Source organism: Rattus norvegicus, chromosome 1 (assembly GCF_036323735.1).
Source record: "Rattus norvegicus strain BN/NHsdMcwi chromosome 1, GRCr8, whole genome shotgun sequence".
In the NCBI taxonomy this organism is placed as follows: Eukaryota; Metazoa; Chordata; class Mammalia; order Rodentia; family Muridae; genus Rattus; species Rattus norvegicus.
The window spans coordinates 266,675,436-266,692,398 of NC_086019.1; the positions used below are offsets into that span (position 1 = coordinate 266,675,436).

Consider the following 16,963-nt stretch of genomic DNA (forward strand, 5'->3'; position numbering starts at 1 on the left):
CGCGCGAGGCTGCAGGGACGTCCGTCCGCAGCCTGGGCTGCAGCCGCCTCTACGACGACTGTGTCTGGCAGGCGGAGGGAAGCCGGCTGCTGCGGGGCCTCCGGCTGGCGGGAGGGCGGCGGGGCACTGACGGCTGCCCTCCCCTCCCCGCGTGCTTGTGTTGGACGCGCCCATCTCGGGGGCTCCCGCGCGGCCCCGCCCTCCCGGGCGAGCCTCGGCATTCGGCGCGGGCCGAGGGCGAGGCGGGGCCGAGCGGGTCCCCTCCCCCTCCCCGCCCGGTCCCCTCCCCCTCGGGTCCCCTCCGGAGCGCGGGGCGCCGCCGGCTCTCCGCTCGGCTCCCGGAGCTGCTGCGGCTGCAGGGTTCGGCTCGCCGAGGGCAAGGTCAGGGGAACGGGCGGCGATGCCGGAGCGTGGCTGGAGGCAGCAGACGGGAGGCCGCCGCGCCTGGCATCCGGCGCTCCGGACCGGACAGCGGGACGGGGGTCGGCGCCGCTGAGGAGCTTAGGAACGGCAGCGGTGGCGGCGGCGAGGTCCTCTGCGGCCGGGATCCCCGCTCAGCGGCATCCCCTTGTGCGCCCGCGAGCGCAGCCCCGCCGGGCCGGGACGCCGGGGAAGATGGAGCCGGGGGTCGGGGCCCGCTCCGGTGCCCCGCAGCCGGCCGCCCCGGTGCTGTGGAGGGCTCGGCCGGCGGGCGGCGGGGGCGCCTCCTCCTGGCTGCTGCTGGACGGGAACAGCTGGCTCCTGTGCTATGGCTTCCTCTACCTGGCGCTCTATGCTCAGGTGTCCCAGTCCAAGCCCTGCGAGAGGACTGGCTCCTGCTTCTCGGGTCGCTGTGTCAACTCCACCTGCCTGTGCGACCCGGGCTGGGTGGGGGACCAGTGCCAGCACTGCCAGGGCAGGTTCAAGTAAGTGCCACCGCGGGATCCCGAACCTCAGCCCTGCCCCGCCAGCGTCGCTCCCTGTCCCGCTCTGGCCTCGGGGTCCCGGTGTCCCGAGCTCAGAGCGCCCGGGAGGGGGCCCCGCGCTGCACCCTTCCAGCCTCGGGCTGCGCCCGGGAGCTCCAGCCGGCGCCCAACTCGGGCTGACTCGGTGCTTTCCGCACGTCCTCAGCGGCTTGTCATCCTCTGCGTAGAAAGAATGTTCTCACTCCAATTGGTGCCAAACTCCACCAATTAGGACAGTATCTGTTTCCTTCAGAAACGGTGGAAATAACTCATGAAAAATCCACGAACATTGTGAGAAGTCAGGGGTGTCAGGGTTTAAAGTTGTGGCCCAGCTCCTTCCCTCTCTAGTCACAGAGCACTCCTCAGTTTAGTAATCACCGAGCATGGAAAACACAGTTTTCGGTGGTCTGTACCTTGTTATAAGTTTCTAGGTCGGTCCTTGCATTCATTCCCCACACGTCTATAACTTACTGGAATTTTACGCCTTCTATTCAGAATCTACAGAGAGAAATCCAGGCAGCAAATTTAAGTTAACTCGATCAAGGTTACGCAGAAAATGCTGAGTCGTGATTCCAAACCAGCCAGCTTCACTCCGGAATATGCATTCAGAGGCGTTGAGTTTGTCAGGGCATTCTTGGCTTTGTGTGACTTTTGACAGGTGCACGGGGACAGCAGTTTGTGTTTTCGGAAACTGAAGGTGCTAAGGAGCTTGCATCTCTGGGGAAGAGACACTTCTCCCTATTGGCTGATGCTTAATAAATTTCTGTCCCTATAAAAAGAAGTGGGGTGGCCCTTGGGAAGGCAGAGAAGTGGGGTTCTGTGAGAAACTGCAGGAAAGCGGTCATTAAGAAAGCTTGTCCTAGATAGTTACCATGATGTTTCTGGCCGATTGTGGTTGTGAAAGAGTATTGTGTAGATGACTAGTGTTTGTTGTGGAGACGAAAGCAGAATCCAGGTAAGACATCTCTGGCTTTGAGGCAAAGGTAAGAATCTGGCTGACATTATTAATATAGTTCAGCGTAGTTTCCTTGGAGTTTTAATAGCAGCATATTTCTCTTTACTTTCTTTCCCACAATTTTACTGTTGCTGGCTAGAACAATGCCCCTTATTCAGTGCAAACATGTTTGTTTTAAAATGACCCTTTGAAGACTTAGGTAGATTTTATTCTTTAGTTGGTTTGGAGCAGTGAGTATTTCCAGAGTTCAAAGTTTCAGCTAATACGGAAGTTTTACAGATGCATTTAAAGTAATTTAAGAGAGGTACCAATTAAAAGTTGAGAAAAAAATGTTTTACAGCGAGAAAGAGGGATCTGATTAAATTATGCCTCATGAGTGGCATTATCTCCTCTGGCTGTGCTAGTGTGTGTCTGCCCTTTTACCTATTAAGAGACTATCTATCTATCTATCTATCTATCTATCTATCTATCTATCTATCTGCTGGGAGTAACCAACAAGGAAAAAGCTCCATTCACTTTTCCCAGTTCTCTACAGAGTAGGATTGTTTGAATCTTATTTAACATTTTTGGTGGTGAATTTGCTCCATTCACCTAAAGAGGTGCAGTGCCACAGTCTGAGACTTCAACCCAGTCCTATGTTTTGTAGTAGGGATGCTTGTTAACAGCTAGATCAGCACTCTGACTTCTCTTAGATGTTGCCCCAGTTAGTAAGAGAAATCACCCAGATCAAGTTAAAAGTAGACCAAGTAACACTGAAAGATGCTCATGAACTAGATACATTGTTTCCGGAAGGAGAGTAGATTTACTTAAATGAGGTTAAGTCCTGAACTTATGGACTATTCATCCTTGAGAAGCTGTTTCTCCTATGATTCAAGTACTGCTTAATTTTTCTATGAAATACAAGTCATTAAGGGGTGATATGCATAGTACACATCAGTGTTTTCTCAGGCATAATTTCAGGGGCAAAGAAAGTGTATTTGATGTTCAAGTGTGCAGACATTTAGAAGTAAAGAACTATTCTTGGTAAAGTACATTATGAACTATGAACAGTTTGTTTTCATGGGAAGAGAACCGAACTTGACAATTACCATACAAGTCTTTACTAGCCAGACTGGTAGCTGCCTTACACATAGTCATGAAAAGTGGTTGATTAATCTTAATGAGCAGGCATCAACATTAATTGGTGTGTTACCTTAGTCTTTTTTCTATTATAGATGTTGTAGCTAGGGAATGGACCATTCTTCAAGTGCCCTTTTCCTCTGAAGTTTGACACTGGGGTAGAAATGTAGGAGCAAGCAGTAGCAGAAGGGATCTCCTGATCTCCTGACATTCATTGTAGCCTTCGTTTGTTTCCATTTGAAAAGAATAAACCATTCAAAATTGTAAGACATTTCTGACAAAAGCAAACCAGAATTACCGCCGTTTTCACTAATGCCAGACTAAAGGTTTTAGGAGTGAGACTCAGAAAGCACTTTGACAGTTTGAAATAGAATCAAGACTACCGTAGACCCTAATTGAAATTGTATTTCAGTAGCATCGCATAACATTAGGCTGGAAAACATTCTGGTGTGATCCATGAATAATAGTATAGATGACAAATGATATTTTTGTTAGAAGCTGATTGAATTATTTTTGTAGGGCAGTTGACAGTTTTATTTATAAAATTGATATTTTGTGTTAAAAGAGACTTGTTTTTGCTGCTGTAGCTTTGGTTCTTATCAATAATCTCTTTAAAGCCGAGGTTGGGAAAATATGTGAATTATTTGTCAATATAGAATTATAAGCATTTACATATTGGGTACTTTAAAAATCAACAACCTTATTCTATACATGATTTTTAGACCTTTGGGTTAGTCAAATTTGGATTCTAAATAGCACATATTTATGATGGAACTATGTTTTTAATAACTGCTTTAATAGTGAGCATATTGAAGAAGTGGAATCATATTCTATCAACAGAAGAGGCAGGAATAGCATTTTGTGATTATCTTTTCTGAGCTAATTTTTTTTTTTGAGACACCACCGGTTGTGGAACTCACTCTGTAGACCAGACTGGCTTTGAACACACAGAGATCCTTCTGCTCTGCGCCCATGCCAGGTGTAAGCTACTCTTTAAATGATGTATTTATATCGAATCTTTACTGTTAATGACAGGGAACCTTTGAGTAATGTGAAAAATTGAATGATCTCTCACCACATGTCTTCACCTTCTAAGTAAAATTATAGTAGAAAACTTTTACTGTCATTTATATTATTAAAATATGTAATCCCACAGTAGGGGTTAAAAGTAATCGAGAGGGCTGTTCAGTCTGAACTGTGAGGTAGGCATCTCCCTTTGTTTCTGTCATTTGGCTTCTGAAGCTAATCAGATCACTCCTGCACTTGTTCCTGTGAATTTGTCTGGCCTCGGGGTACTTGACACAGTCCTTATTTCTTGCCGGTCTAGTCTTTGCTCGGGTAATTAAGGATGAGCTGTCTAGTCTCAGCCTGGCTACCAGTTTCTAAAGGAGGCTTTTCTGACTCCCCGGTCAGTCATACCTTCTCACACACACAGCTTTTCCTACGTAGTGCTTTCAAACAGAGTACTAATTATTTTTCTTTAAATTGACACACAGGAAACTGCAGTTTCTTTTGACTAACTTTTCCCCCTGTGGTCCAGCATGTGCACTGCAAGTGCTCTGCTGAGTTCCAGTTTAAAACTTATTTGTGAAATATGTGGGGTGTGTGTGTGTGTGTGTGTGTGTGTGTGTGCACGCATATGTATGGATGTGTACATGTATGTGTGGTTATTTGTGTGCATGTTGTATATGCATGTATGTGTACTTTGTGTGTAGTATATATGTGTGAGTATGTGTGTATGTTTATGTGTGTGCATGTGGTGTGTTTGTGTGTGTGTGTGTGTGTGTGTGCACATGTGTGAGGCAAGCTGTCCAGAAGAGGGCTCCAGAGCCCTGGGAACCAGAGTTACAGGGAGTTGTGAGCAAGCTAACATTCAGAGTACTGGGAACTGAACTTGGTTCCTTTGCAAGGTGTTTGTGACCGTCCATCTGTTTCTGTAGCCCCTGAGCTATAACTTGTAATATATAATTCATTTAAAGTTTAGAATTTGGGAAGTTTTGTGTGACGTCTCTATCTATGAAATGACCTCACTAATAATGACCATGAAAAGAGAAATCTTACCCAGAAGTTTCTAAAGCCTCCCTTCCCTCCTGCTGCCTTTCCTTTCTCTCAGAAACGGCTGATCTTTGTTCTCTCAGCACAGCTTTGCTGTGTTTCCTGGAGTTTTCTGTAAGTGGAATTGTGTTACCTTTTTCTTTAAGCGGCTTCCCTCACCGTGTATCCTTTTGAGACTGGTTCTGTGCCTTTTATTTCTGAACAGTTTCTGATTTGTGGACACACCCGTTTTGCTCTTCCTTTTGCCCTCTGATGGGATCTTGGGTTGTTTCCAGTTTTCGACTATTCTTTAGAAAGTGAGGGAACTCCCTGTAGAAGTCTTTGTATGGACTTAAGCTTTCATTTCTCTAGGAGAAAGGCAAACAGTGCAATGTCTGGATCAGAAGGTAAATACACGATTAATTATTTTTTAGTTAAAGACATTTAATATACATGCATGTTTTCCCTGCACATACATGTATGTGCCCCCAGTGGCCAGGAGAGGGTGGCATATCCCTTGGAACTGGAGTTAGGGACAGTTGTGAGCCACCTTGTGAGTGCTGGAAATTGAACCTGGGGCCTGGGAGAGCAGCCGATGCTCTAAACTGGAGAGCCAGTCAAACACAGAAGGTTTTGCAGGTAACTGCTTACCTTCTCAAGTCGTTATGAAGATGTTCCAGTTAATTCACGCTCTTGTCAACGCTTGTCTGTTTAAACTGTAACAGTTCTAATGGCTAAGTGGTATGTCATGGGCCTTGTCTTAAACGATCATTTAGTGAGTGTGTGTGCACTCACGTCACAGACCACAGTGCGTGGGCAAAGGTCAGGTGACAGGTGCAGAGTCAGTTCCTTCGTGGGATTCTGGGATGGAACTCAGGCTATCAGAATTAGCCCTAACCCTGCCTAGCTTTCTCCTCGGCTCTCACTGGGCTTCACTCTGCGTTTTCCTTATGACTAATGGCACGGGCTAATGATGCGGTACATATCTTGTTGTGAGCGTACTTGCCATCTGATTGTCTTGTTTACTGAGGAAGCTTTCAAATCTTGTGCACGTCCAATTTCCTCCTTATTTTTGAGTTTTATGAATTCTTTTGTTTATTGGATAGTTCTTTATCATTTGGAAGTATTTTCTACCAGCCTGGCACTATCTTTTATTTTCTTTATTTTTAATTTGTCCCTATTTTCTAAAACTTTTAATATTATTTCTTTTTAAAAATTCATTAATTTATTTTATATATATGAGTGCTCTATCTTCATGTACACCTGAGTGCCAGAAGAGGGCATCAGACCCCATTATAGATGGTTGTGAGCCACCATGTGGTTGCTGGGAATTGAACTCAGGACCTCTGGAAGAACAGTCAGTGCTCTTAACCGCTGAGCCATCTCTCCAGTCCCTAATTTAATTTCTTAATTTTTAATGTATCTCTGTATGTGAGTATGTGCATGTGAGTGTATACATGTGAATGTGTGCATGTGTGTATGTGGGTGTGTGCATGTGAGTATGTGCATGTGAGTGCATACATGTGAGTGTGTACATCTGTGTGTATACATGTGAATGTGTGCATGTTTGTACATGTGTGTGCATGCGAGTGTATACATGAGAGCGTGTGCACCTGACCATGTGCATGTGAGTGCATGCATGTGAGTGTGTACATGTGAGCATTCTCATGCGAGTGCATACATGTGAGTGTGTGCATGTGGGTGTATACATGTGAATGTGTGCATGTGAGTGTATTCATGTGAGTGTGTGCATGTGGGTGTATACATGTGAATGTGTGCATGTGAGTGTATTCATGTGAGTGTGTGCATGTGGGTGTATACATGTGAATGTGTGCATGTGAGTGTATTCATGTGAGTGTGTGTATGTGAGTGTGTAATGTGAGTGTGTGCATGTGAGTGTGTAAAACCCATGGAAGGAAGAGGCATTATATTTCCCCTGTACCTGGAGTTGCAGCCGGAATTGGGCTGCCCGTCATGCTAGGAACTGAACTTGGGTCTTCTGCAAGAGCAGTTCTGTTAACCACCGAGCAAGCTCTCCTGCCCCTTGGTGTGTCTTTTCTTCCTCTTAATGCTTCTTGTGAAATACCAGAGGTTTTTCACTTGGGCTGGTTTTGGCGTTCCAGTAATGCCATAGGATGGAGCCTCATTATTTGCTGGAAGAATTTTTTTGGAATTTGCATTATTTGTTTGGTAGAATTTACCGCTTGTCTTAGGGTTTCTGTTGCTGTGATGAGTACCAAAACCAAGAGCATCATGGGAGGGAAGGGCTTTTTACATCTTAGGACTCTAAGTTGCACTTGGTCTTTGAGAGAAGTCAGGGCAGGGGCTTGAGGCAGAAACTAGAGTAGAATCCATGGAGAAACTGCTTCCTGGCCAGGTCTCCCTGGCTTGCTCAGCCACAGCTCACAGGTACCTGCCCAGGTGTGTCATTGCACACACTGGCCTGGGTGCTCCTGTACCAACAGAAGCCAAGAAAATGTCCCGCAGACTCGGCTACTGGCCAGCCTGATGGAGGGATTTTCTCAGCTGAGGTTTCTTCTTCCCAGACGCCTCCACCTTGTGTCAAGTTCACAAAACCAACCCAGACCAAACTGAAGCCAAACAAATAACCCCCCCCCCCAAACCATAGCCAGTGGAGGGTCTCAGACACCAGGGCAACGTGAGGCTCCCAGGACCCAGCGGGGACGTCTTTAGCCGAAATGCACAGAGAAGGGGGGATAGATCTGTAGAGACCTCCTCCAGTAGATAGGCAAGGCCTCCCGGTCGAGGGATGGGGACACCCACCCATCTCAAAGTTTTTAACCCAGAAACATTCCTGTCCAAGGGAAGAACAGGGACAAAACGTGGAACAGAGACTGAAGGAAGGGCCAACCAGGAACTGCCCCACTTGGGGATCCATCCTGTCTGCAGACACCAAACCCAACACTGTTGCTGGAGGCAAGAGGCTCTTGCTGACAGGAACCTGGTGTGGTGGTTCCTGAGTCGGTCCAGCCAGCAACTGACCAATGCAGATGTGGATGCTTGGAGCCAACCATCAGATGGAGCTCAGGGAACCTGGTCGGGGAGCTGGTGGAAGGACTGGAGGAGCCGAGGGGATTGCAACTCCATTAGAAGAACAACATAGGCTGGCATGACCACCAAGTTCTCCCAGAGTCTAGACCACCAACCAAGGAGTGTCCCTGGAGGGGACCATGGCTCCAGATACATATGTAGCAGAGGATGGCCTTGTCTGCCAGCAACCAGAGGGGAGGCCCTTGGTCCTGGGGAAGCTCGATACCCCAGTGTAGAAGGATGCTGGAGCGGTGGGGTGGGAGAGTGTGGGTGGGTGGGGGCGCACTCTCATAGAGGCAAAGGGGAGGGGGAAGGGCGGATGTGGAATGGGGGGTTGGTAGAGGGGTAACCGGGAAGTGGGATATTATTTGAGATGTAAACAAATGGAATGACTAATAAAAACAAACAGACAAACAAACAAACAAACAAACAAACAAGAACATCAACCTGCACACCAGTGGAACCCTCTGGGCCTGGAATTTTATCGATTCTCCAGAGATAACAGAGGAAAATCTATATGATCCTGGTCTCAGAAGTGACTTCTTATCCATGGCCCCAAAAGCACGGACCTCAAAGTCCAAACATCTGCCAGATGGCGCGAGGGTGAAAAGCGGTCTGTTGCAGGGAGTCATACCAAGGACCTCGTGGCCCTGTGGGCGTGGCCCTGTGGGCGTGGCCGTCTTCTGAGGGTGAGGCTCGGGATGGCAAAGCATCCTTGGGGTCTGAGTGAGAACAGTTGAGCAGTGGGTACCAGAACTAGCAAGCGAAGCTCCGGCCTTCCATATGCTCACAGCCAGAGACTCCCTACAGACACTTGCTATCTTCTCGACTTTGCTCTACATGATAAACACTGAGGTTCTGGGTTGTGGCTGTAGTAGGTGCCACACCATCTGCTGCGGTAAAAAATAAAAGAAGCAGCGGAACTGGTTCCCGTGCGTACCCTGGCAGTCTTGCCCCCTCACGACTACTTTGGCTCCACTGGACCATTGGAAGTCGACTAATTTATCCCAGCGGGTCCACGTTGCCCATATCTCCTTTCTGACCCACTGTCGGTGAGCCCTTCCGACCTCCTCACTCACAGCTCTCTTGGCTGGTTCCCACCACACCAGGCATACACATCCCAATTCTGTGGCGGGTCGGGTGCATCGGGCCACCTCTTGAACTCAATTAAGTCGCCACGTGAAAGAACACATCACACAATAACCTCTGATCCAATTGATAAGATATGGTTTGCCCATCTAGACAACACAAAATCCTGTACACACCCATCCCTTAAGCATAGTCATAACAACCTGTATCTATGCGCAGAGAGGAATCTTAACATCCACCGCCATGTTCTCTCAGCTGCCTCCTCCTCCCTCAGCTCTCCTCTGCCTTTCTAAAACTTTTCTCCTGCCCGTCCTTCCTTCTCGTGTGCAGTGACAGGCCTCACCCTATCTGGTACCTGCCTTCACCTGCATAATGACATCATCCTACACCCACCATAGTGTGCAAAGGGGGTTTCGGCAAGGGGTAGTAAGTAGTAGACTGAGAATAAACTACAGATTGAAAGAGAATTGTAAATCATACATTATATGAGCGACTCCTGTCCAAATTAAGAAACTCAAACTCCAAGGAAACTACCTGTTTAGAAGCAGGCAGCAGACTTGAATTCTCTTAAGACATACAGAAGGCCAACAAAAACCCTATACGATTTATGTTCAACATCTCTAAGCATTGGGGAAATGCAAATTAAAGCTATAATTACCTCTTACCTGTTAGGAAAAGCTATTATTGAAGAGATGAAAGATAGCACGTGTTGGCTAGGATGCGAGGAATCGGAAGACTGTTTAGTGGAGAGGTAAATCACTTCACCCATTTTGGAAATAGTGGGAAGGTTCTTAAAAAAAGCAAAAACCTGAGAATAGAGTTACCATGTGATTCAGCAGTTCCACTTCTGGCAACGTGTCTTCAATCCTACGTTTGCTGCAGTGGTGTTCACAGTAGCCACAACTTGGGAGAATGTGAGTGCTCCTCAGCAGACGGAGGGGTTGGAAACAGTGGCATTGGGTGCTCAGTGACATGATGAGGCTGAACGGAAATGACATCATTTGCAACATAAAATACATTGTAGCAAATGGATAAGCCTGGAACAGGAAGAGTAACAGCCCTGATCTCTCTTACACGTGGAGCTGAACTCATCTTGAGAGCTGCTATCGAGTGTGATGGGCTGGGTAAGGAAAGGGGGTTCTTGGCGAATAGTGTGAGGTGTGTGAGGTTTAGATGAGAAGTCCTGATGTTCCCTTGTACAGGAAATTTATATGTCAAAATCCTTAAAGGTGAATTGAATGTTCTTATTATACAGAAAGCTAAGTATGAGGGTCAATAGGGATGTTAGTGTCTTATTCGTGTGTGCACACATATGTGCACATATGTACATTCCTTGAAAATTAAAGGGTAGTCCTGGATATATGGTATTGTCCCTCACATGCTGTCGTCCTTTCTCTTCTTTCTTCATTTCTCTCCTTCCTTCCTTTCTTTTGTTCCGTTTCTTTCCCTCCCTCCCTTCCTTTCTTTTGTTCCTTCCCTCCCCCTCCCTCCCTCCCTCCCTCCCTCCCTCCCTCCCTCCCTTCTTTCCTTCCTTCTTTCCTTTTTTTCAGACAGTGTCTCAGAGAGTATGCTAGATTGAATGGCCAATGAGCCCTCAGGATCTGTCTCTGCCTCCTTCATTCTGGAATTATGAACTCTTGTCAACAACCCCAGCTAGCCACCTTCCCACCCATAGTGTATACATGTTGAAACCTCATATTGTACCCAGGAATGCATACAAGTGGTACTGGCTAATAAATGTAAAACACCAAAAAAATGTACCCAAAAAACTGGTAAATAATATTTCAATTAGAAAATCTGTTTTGAGAAAGACGTTTTGGGCTGCATAGATACTTCACGCAGTAAAGTGCTTGCTATGGAAGTGTGAGGATCCACAGTCAAGCCTGGGATCCCACGGGCTAGTGTGTGCTTGTGGCCAGCAAGCCCTAGCAATGTTCTCGCCTTTGGCCACAAAGTGTCCCATGCAGATGCAAATTTTTTATTTTTAAAAGCATGGGTACTGGGCTCAGAAGTTAGGCACTTAGGCTTGTATAGCTCTTACCCATGGAAGCTCTCCTGCCCAACAAACTATTCCTGTAAAAGGTCTCCTGTTGGACACCTGTGGCTTTGTTGCTATCAACTTTGTCTTTGTGGTGTGTTAGCAGTGTTAGTGTAAATAAATGGGTGGGGCTGTGTTCCAATAACTCCTCATTTATGCAGATTGTCGGCCAGTAATTTAGAGCCTTGATCTAAGTTAATGTGTCTCTGGTTCTTAGTTTAATGGTAGCCGGATGTAGTGGTTCGCAATTATAGTTGCAGAATTCCATAGTTTACAGCAGGAGGATTTCCATGACTGGCGAGGCCAGCCTGGGCTATGGCAGAAAGTTGCATTGCAAGGACCTGTTTTAAAAAATTAAAAGTCTGAAATCTAGAGTGCAATTTCCAAACTTTGTCAAATAGTTGAACTATGTGTTACTTAGATTTCTGGAGATGTGCACCAAGGGGCAGTGTAAGGCAGTTAGCAATAGGAAGCAAAGGAATAAATTGAAAACTAGGTGCTTGTGGTCACCTATGGTTTTGGAGCGTTAAGACTCGGTTTATAATAGTTCCAGATGGTGCGAAAGTTCAAAGTGAACAGCGATGCTTTAAGGTGACAGCTGGAAGAATTAAGAGGCGATCAGAGATTTGAAAGAGAAATTGTTCTTACTGTAGGGCATGAGTGGGCTCTCACTGTGGGTGTGAGTGAAGGTTCTCACTGTAGGGTGAGTGTGTTCTCAATGTAGGGTGAGTGCGCTCTCACTGTGGGGTGTGAGTGGAGGTTCTTACTGTGGGGTGTGAGTGGGCTCTTACTGTGGGTGTGAGTGGGCTCTTACTGTGGGGTGTGAGTGGGCTCTCACTGTGGGGTGTGAGTGGAGGTTCTTACTGTGGGTGTGAGTGAAGGTTCTTACTGTGGGTGTGAGTGGAGGTTCTTACTGTGGGTGTGAGTGGAGGTTCTTACTGTGGGTGTGAGTGGAGGTTCTCACTGTGGGGTGTGAGTGAAGGTTCTTACTGTAGGATGTGAGTGGGCTCTCACAGTGGGCTATGAGTGAAGGTTCTTACTGTAGAGTGAGTGCGCTCTCACTGTGGGGTGTGAGTGAAGGTTCTCACTGTAGGGTGAGTGTGTTCTCAATGTAGGGTGAGTGGGCTCTCACTGTGGGTGTGAGTGGAGGTTCTTACTGTGGGTGAGTGGGCTCTCACTGTGGGGTGTGAGTGAAGGTTCTTACTGTGGGTGAGTGTGTTCTCACTGTGGGATGTGAGTGGACTCTCACTGTGGGATGTGAGTGGAGGTTCTCACTGTGGGTGAGTGGGCTCTCACTGTGGTTGTGAGTGGAGGTTCTCACTGTGGGTGAGTGGGCTCTCACTGTAGGGTGAGTGGAGGTTCTCACTGTGGGTGAGTGGGCTCTCACTGTGGGTGTGAGTGGAGGTTCTCGGGTGAGTGGGCTCTCACTGTAGGGTGAGTGGGCTCTCACTGTAGGGTGAGTGGGCTCTCACTGTAGGGTGAGTGGGCTCTCACTGTAGGGTGAGTGGAGGTTCTCACTGTAGGGTGAGTGGGCTCTCACTGTGGGTGAGTGGGCTCTCACTGTAGGGTGAGTGGACTCTCACTGTAGGGTGAGTGGGCTCTCACTGTGGGTGAGTGGGCTCTCACTGTAGGGTGAGTGGGCTCTCACTGTAGGGTGAGTGGGCTCTCACTGTGGGTGAGTGGGCTCTCACTGTAGGGTGAGTGGGCTCTCACTGTGGGTGTGAGTGGAGGTTCTCGGGTGAGTGGGCTCTCACTGTGGGTGAGTGGGCTCTCACTGTAGGGTGAGTGGGCTCTCACTGTGGGTGAGTGGGCTCTCACTGTAGGGTGAGTGGGCTCTCACTGTGGATGAGTGGGCTCTCACTGTGGGTGAGTGGGCTCTCACTGTAGGGTGAGTGGACTCTCACTGTGGGTGAGTGGGCTCTCACTGTGGGTGTGAGTGGAGGTTCTCGGGTGAGTGGGCTCTCACTGTGGGTGAGTGGGCTCTCACTGTGGGTGAGTGGGCTCTCACTGTAGGGTGAGTGGGCTCTCACTGTGGGTGAGTGGACTCTCACTGTGGGTGAGTGGGCTCTCACTGTAGGGTGAGTGGACTCTCACTGTAGGGTGAGTGGGCTCTCACTGTAGGGTGAGTGGACTCTCACTGTGGGTGAGTGGGCTCTCACTGTAGGGTGAGTGGGCTCTCACTGTGGGTGAGTGGGCTCTCACTGTGGGTGAGTGGGCTCTCACTGTGGGGTGAGTGGGCTCTCACTGTGGGTGAGTGGGCTCTCACTGTGGGTGAGTGGGCTCTCACTGTGGGTGAGTGGGCTCTCACTGTAGGGTGAGTGGGCTCTCACTGTAGGGTGAGTGGGTCTATTCTTATTCCTATATCTTAATGGTGAGAAGAGATTTCTAGTCCATCTTCATGGTGATGTCAGCCTCCTATGCCAACCCTAGAATGGATGGAATTCCTCTGAAGTAAGTAGAGAGAAGTTAAGCTCTTGGTAGAGTCTTTAACTAGTAATGTGGGATGGAGGTAGGGAAGAAGTCCGGGGTTGGGGGGTGTTGCCTTAGCAATCCTTGGGATTCCACTGAGGCTGAGCAGAGCAGAATGTAGCCTGTGTAGCTTCTGGCATTTCTGCTGTGTAGCTTGGGTGAGGAGCAGAAGGATTCCTTCACAGCCCTCTTCTAAGGAGGAGAGGAGAGAGGTGTTGTGGTAGTTCCTACAGTAGGCATCTTTCGGAGAAGGAGGAATATTTTAAACTGTAGGCAGTGGGCTGGAGAATACAGGACAGGACTAAGCAGTTGGTAGAGGATGGACTCTGGGTCAGAAACGTTGGCAGAGGTTGAATTAGAAGGCTGAGGCAGGTGGATCTATGAGTTTCGGGTCAACTTGTTCTCTATAGGGAGTTCTGCCTCAAAACAAAACCAAAAACAAAAAGAAACAAACAGAATTGTTCTTTTGATGGCAGCATCTGGTGGTAGTGTATCTGTATTTCCTTAGAAATAGTTTTTATTTCTTTAATTGATATATCTCCTATAATTGGGCCATGGTTTCTTATTTCTTTGCATAGTTTGTAATTCCTTTTTGTAGCCTGAGCATCTCTTCTCATGAAATGGCCCTGAAACTTACATTCGCCTTCTTGGGTGTTTGTTTTTGCCGTGGACTATGTTTGTTTAATGGGTTTTCTAAACTATTTTCCAGTGATCTTGTCTTTTATTGTGAGCGATCTTTGGTGCCACCATTTCTTTACCTTGTGGTCAGCCACTATTTTGAGGTTGATTTCTAGGATTACCAAGGATTGCAGATTTCCTGTGGGTCCTCGAATGAAGCCAAGTTACGACTTTGCTTTGCCTGGTTTCTTCTTGTTCTGAGCTAAGGATAAACAGGAGTTGTATCTTGAGGTCTTCTGCGCAGGTCTGGCTTAGGCAGCCATGTTGCTTCCTAAGTTCCCCAATGTAAACCTCCCAGCCCTTTCTGTCCCTGTCTTAAAGGACTCTGGGCAGCTTTCTCCTAATTATCAAGGAGTCTTCAGGCAGGTGTGTCCCTGTCAGGAATATTGTCCTGTTATTCTTGTTTTGGTAGTAATTGAATCTGACATTTTATTGATTGTTCCCTCCCTCCCTTCCTCCCTCCTTCTTGTTCTTCCTTCCCCTCCCTCCCTCCCTCCCTCCCTCCCTCCCTCCCTCCCTCCCTCCCTCCCTCCCTTCCTTCCTTCCACGAGAGTGGCTTTTCTGGAGTGTTTAATTTTAGAACATTTTCATCAGGTTTTGTCACCTTGAGCAGAGTGTCCTGATATTATTAAGTTGGCATGAGTTTCTTTTTTCTCTGATCTCTGAAATTACAAAACAGTTTTATTACCTCTCATTTAAGTGATGGGAAGTTTTTGTTTTTTTTTAAATCAATGAAGCTATCTGTGCCCACAGGTATTTTTGATACCTCGTTTTTAACTATAAACTTCTTTAGCGGGTACAGGACTTTGCAGGTTTTCTTTTTCTCCCTTGCTGGTTTTGTCAAGTTGTGAGTTGTTGTTGTTGTTTCTTCTTTCTTTTTTCTTTTTTTTTTCGGAGCTGGGGACCGAACCCAGGGCAAGCGCTCTACCACTGAGCTAAATCCCCAACCTTGTTGTTGTTGTTGTTGTTGTTGTTGTTTTTGACTTCTTTCCCCTATCTTATTTAAATCATCAAATGAATTGACAGGAAATTTAAGCATGCCATTTTTTCTATTGAATTGGTAGAATAATATCCCCATTTTCTATAACTAATATTTTTCTTTCTTGGTTGGTTGGTTAGGAGTTTAAGAACTACTATTCTATGTAAGATACCTTTTAGTTGTACAGTTTCCTCTTTTGGATGAGATTTTTACAGTTTTGAGGGTTTCTGCTTTTCTTTTACCATTCTACTCCTTACAGTTCTGTTTGACTGTGTTCTAGTTCCTGAAGCTATGACTTAGTTTTAGTCATAATATACACATTCAGTTACAACTTTGGCTTTCAGCTTTCTGACACTCATGTTTAGAGCAGTACGTTCTGCTAAGCACTGGTTTAACTTCGTCATACAAGCGTCAGTAGGGTGTGAGTCTTAGAATGAGTCGGTTTAAAATGTTTTCTAGATGCCCTTGTGACTCAGAACTCTGTTTCTTAATCCCCGACGTTTAGGGCCTTTTAACTTACAGTCTCCATTATTATATGTGAGCTGCATGGATTTTCGTTAGCATGATTTTTTTTTATAGCCAACTTTCATTAATTGATTAAACTGATTGACTTCACTTCTGGTGTTGCTTATTGCTATGGCAAGTAGCCACCTTGTTTAAGTCTGAAGTCATTTTGTTTTCAATCCTGACTTTTGAAATATAGTTGCTGCAGGCTCAGAAAGTCCAGAAAGTATGCGGTTCCAGGTCCTAAAGTCCATGTAATTAGTTAGACAGAACCTTCTAACGGTCACGGCTCCACTTTTTTTTGTATTATTTTTAGCATAGGATTGTGAGGGCCATGAAGTAAACCCATGGGGGGTCATGACCAGACACCTACTCATTTCGTTAAGTATCAGAGAAGTCACTGACATTCCTACTGTACCAGAGTGGCTCTTTCTCTAGAATATTGCTGTGCTTTTCATAGCAGTAAACTAATTCTACTGTCTTCAAAGAATTTACAGAGGATAGGGAGGGAGGAGGTAGTTGTGGTAGTGGAGGAGGAGGAGAAGGAAGAGGAAGAAGAGGAGGAACAGGAGGAGGAGGAAGAGAAAAAGGAGGAAGAGGAGGAGGAGGAGGAAGAAGAGGAGGAGGAGGAAGAAGAGGAGGAGGAGGAAGAAGAGGAGGAGAAGGAGAAAGGAGGAGGAAGAGGAGGAAGAGGAGGAAGAGGAGGAAGAGGAGGAAGAGGAGGAAGAAGAGGAGGAGGGGGAAGGAAGGAAGGGAAGGAGAGGAGGGGGAGGAGGGGGAGGGAAGGAGGGGAAGGGGAGGAGGGGGAGGAGGGGGAGGGAAGGAGGGAGGGAGAGGAGGGGGAGGAGGAGGAGGGGGAGGAGGGGGAGGGAAGGAGGGAGGGAGAGGAGGGGGAGGAGGAGGAGGGTGAATTGTGTGGAGGCCAGAGGGCTACTCTTTGGAGTTGATTCTCTCTTTCTACCATGTGGGTCCTGGGGATCAAAGTCAGGCTGTTTAGCCACAAGGCACCTTTATCTTGCCAAGCCCAATGTCACTGTCTTTATAATTGCCCTTGGGACTAAATTTCCTAAGCACCACTACAGATATCACGGAACGTTCTGCAT

At 47.1% G+C, this 16,963-nt stretch overlaps 1 protein-coding gene across 4 annotated transcripts in view; it reads left to right on the forward strand.

Moving 5' to 3' along the window:
* The first annotated feature begins 615 nt into the window (after window positions 1-615).
* Window positions 616-16,963, forward strand: part of Atrnl1 (attractin like 1) — a 540,797-nt gene continuing 524,449 nt past the window's right edge. For all 4 annotated transcript variants that reach the window (XM_008760587.4, XM_039095274.2, XM_063281046.1 and 1 more), the window contains exon 1: window positions 616-905. In XM_008760587.4, coding sequence (XP_008758809.2) covers window positions 616-905 — 290 coding nt within the window. The remainder of the gene's footprint in view (window positions 906-16,963) is intronic.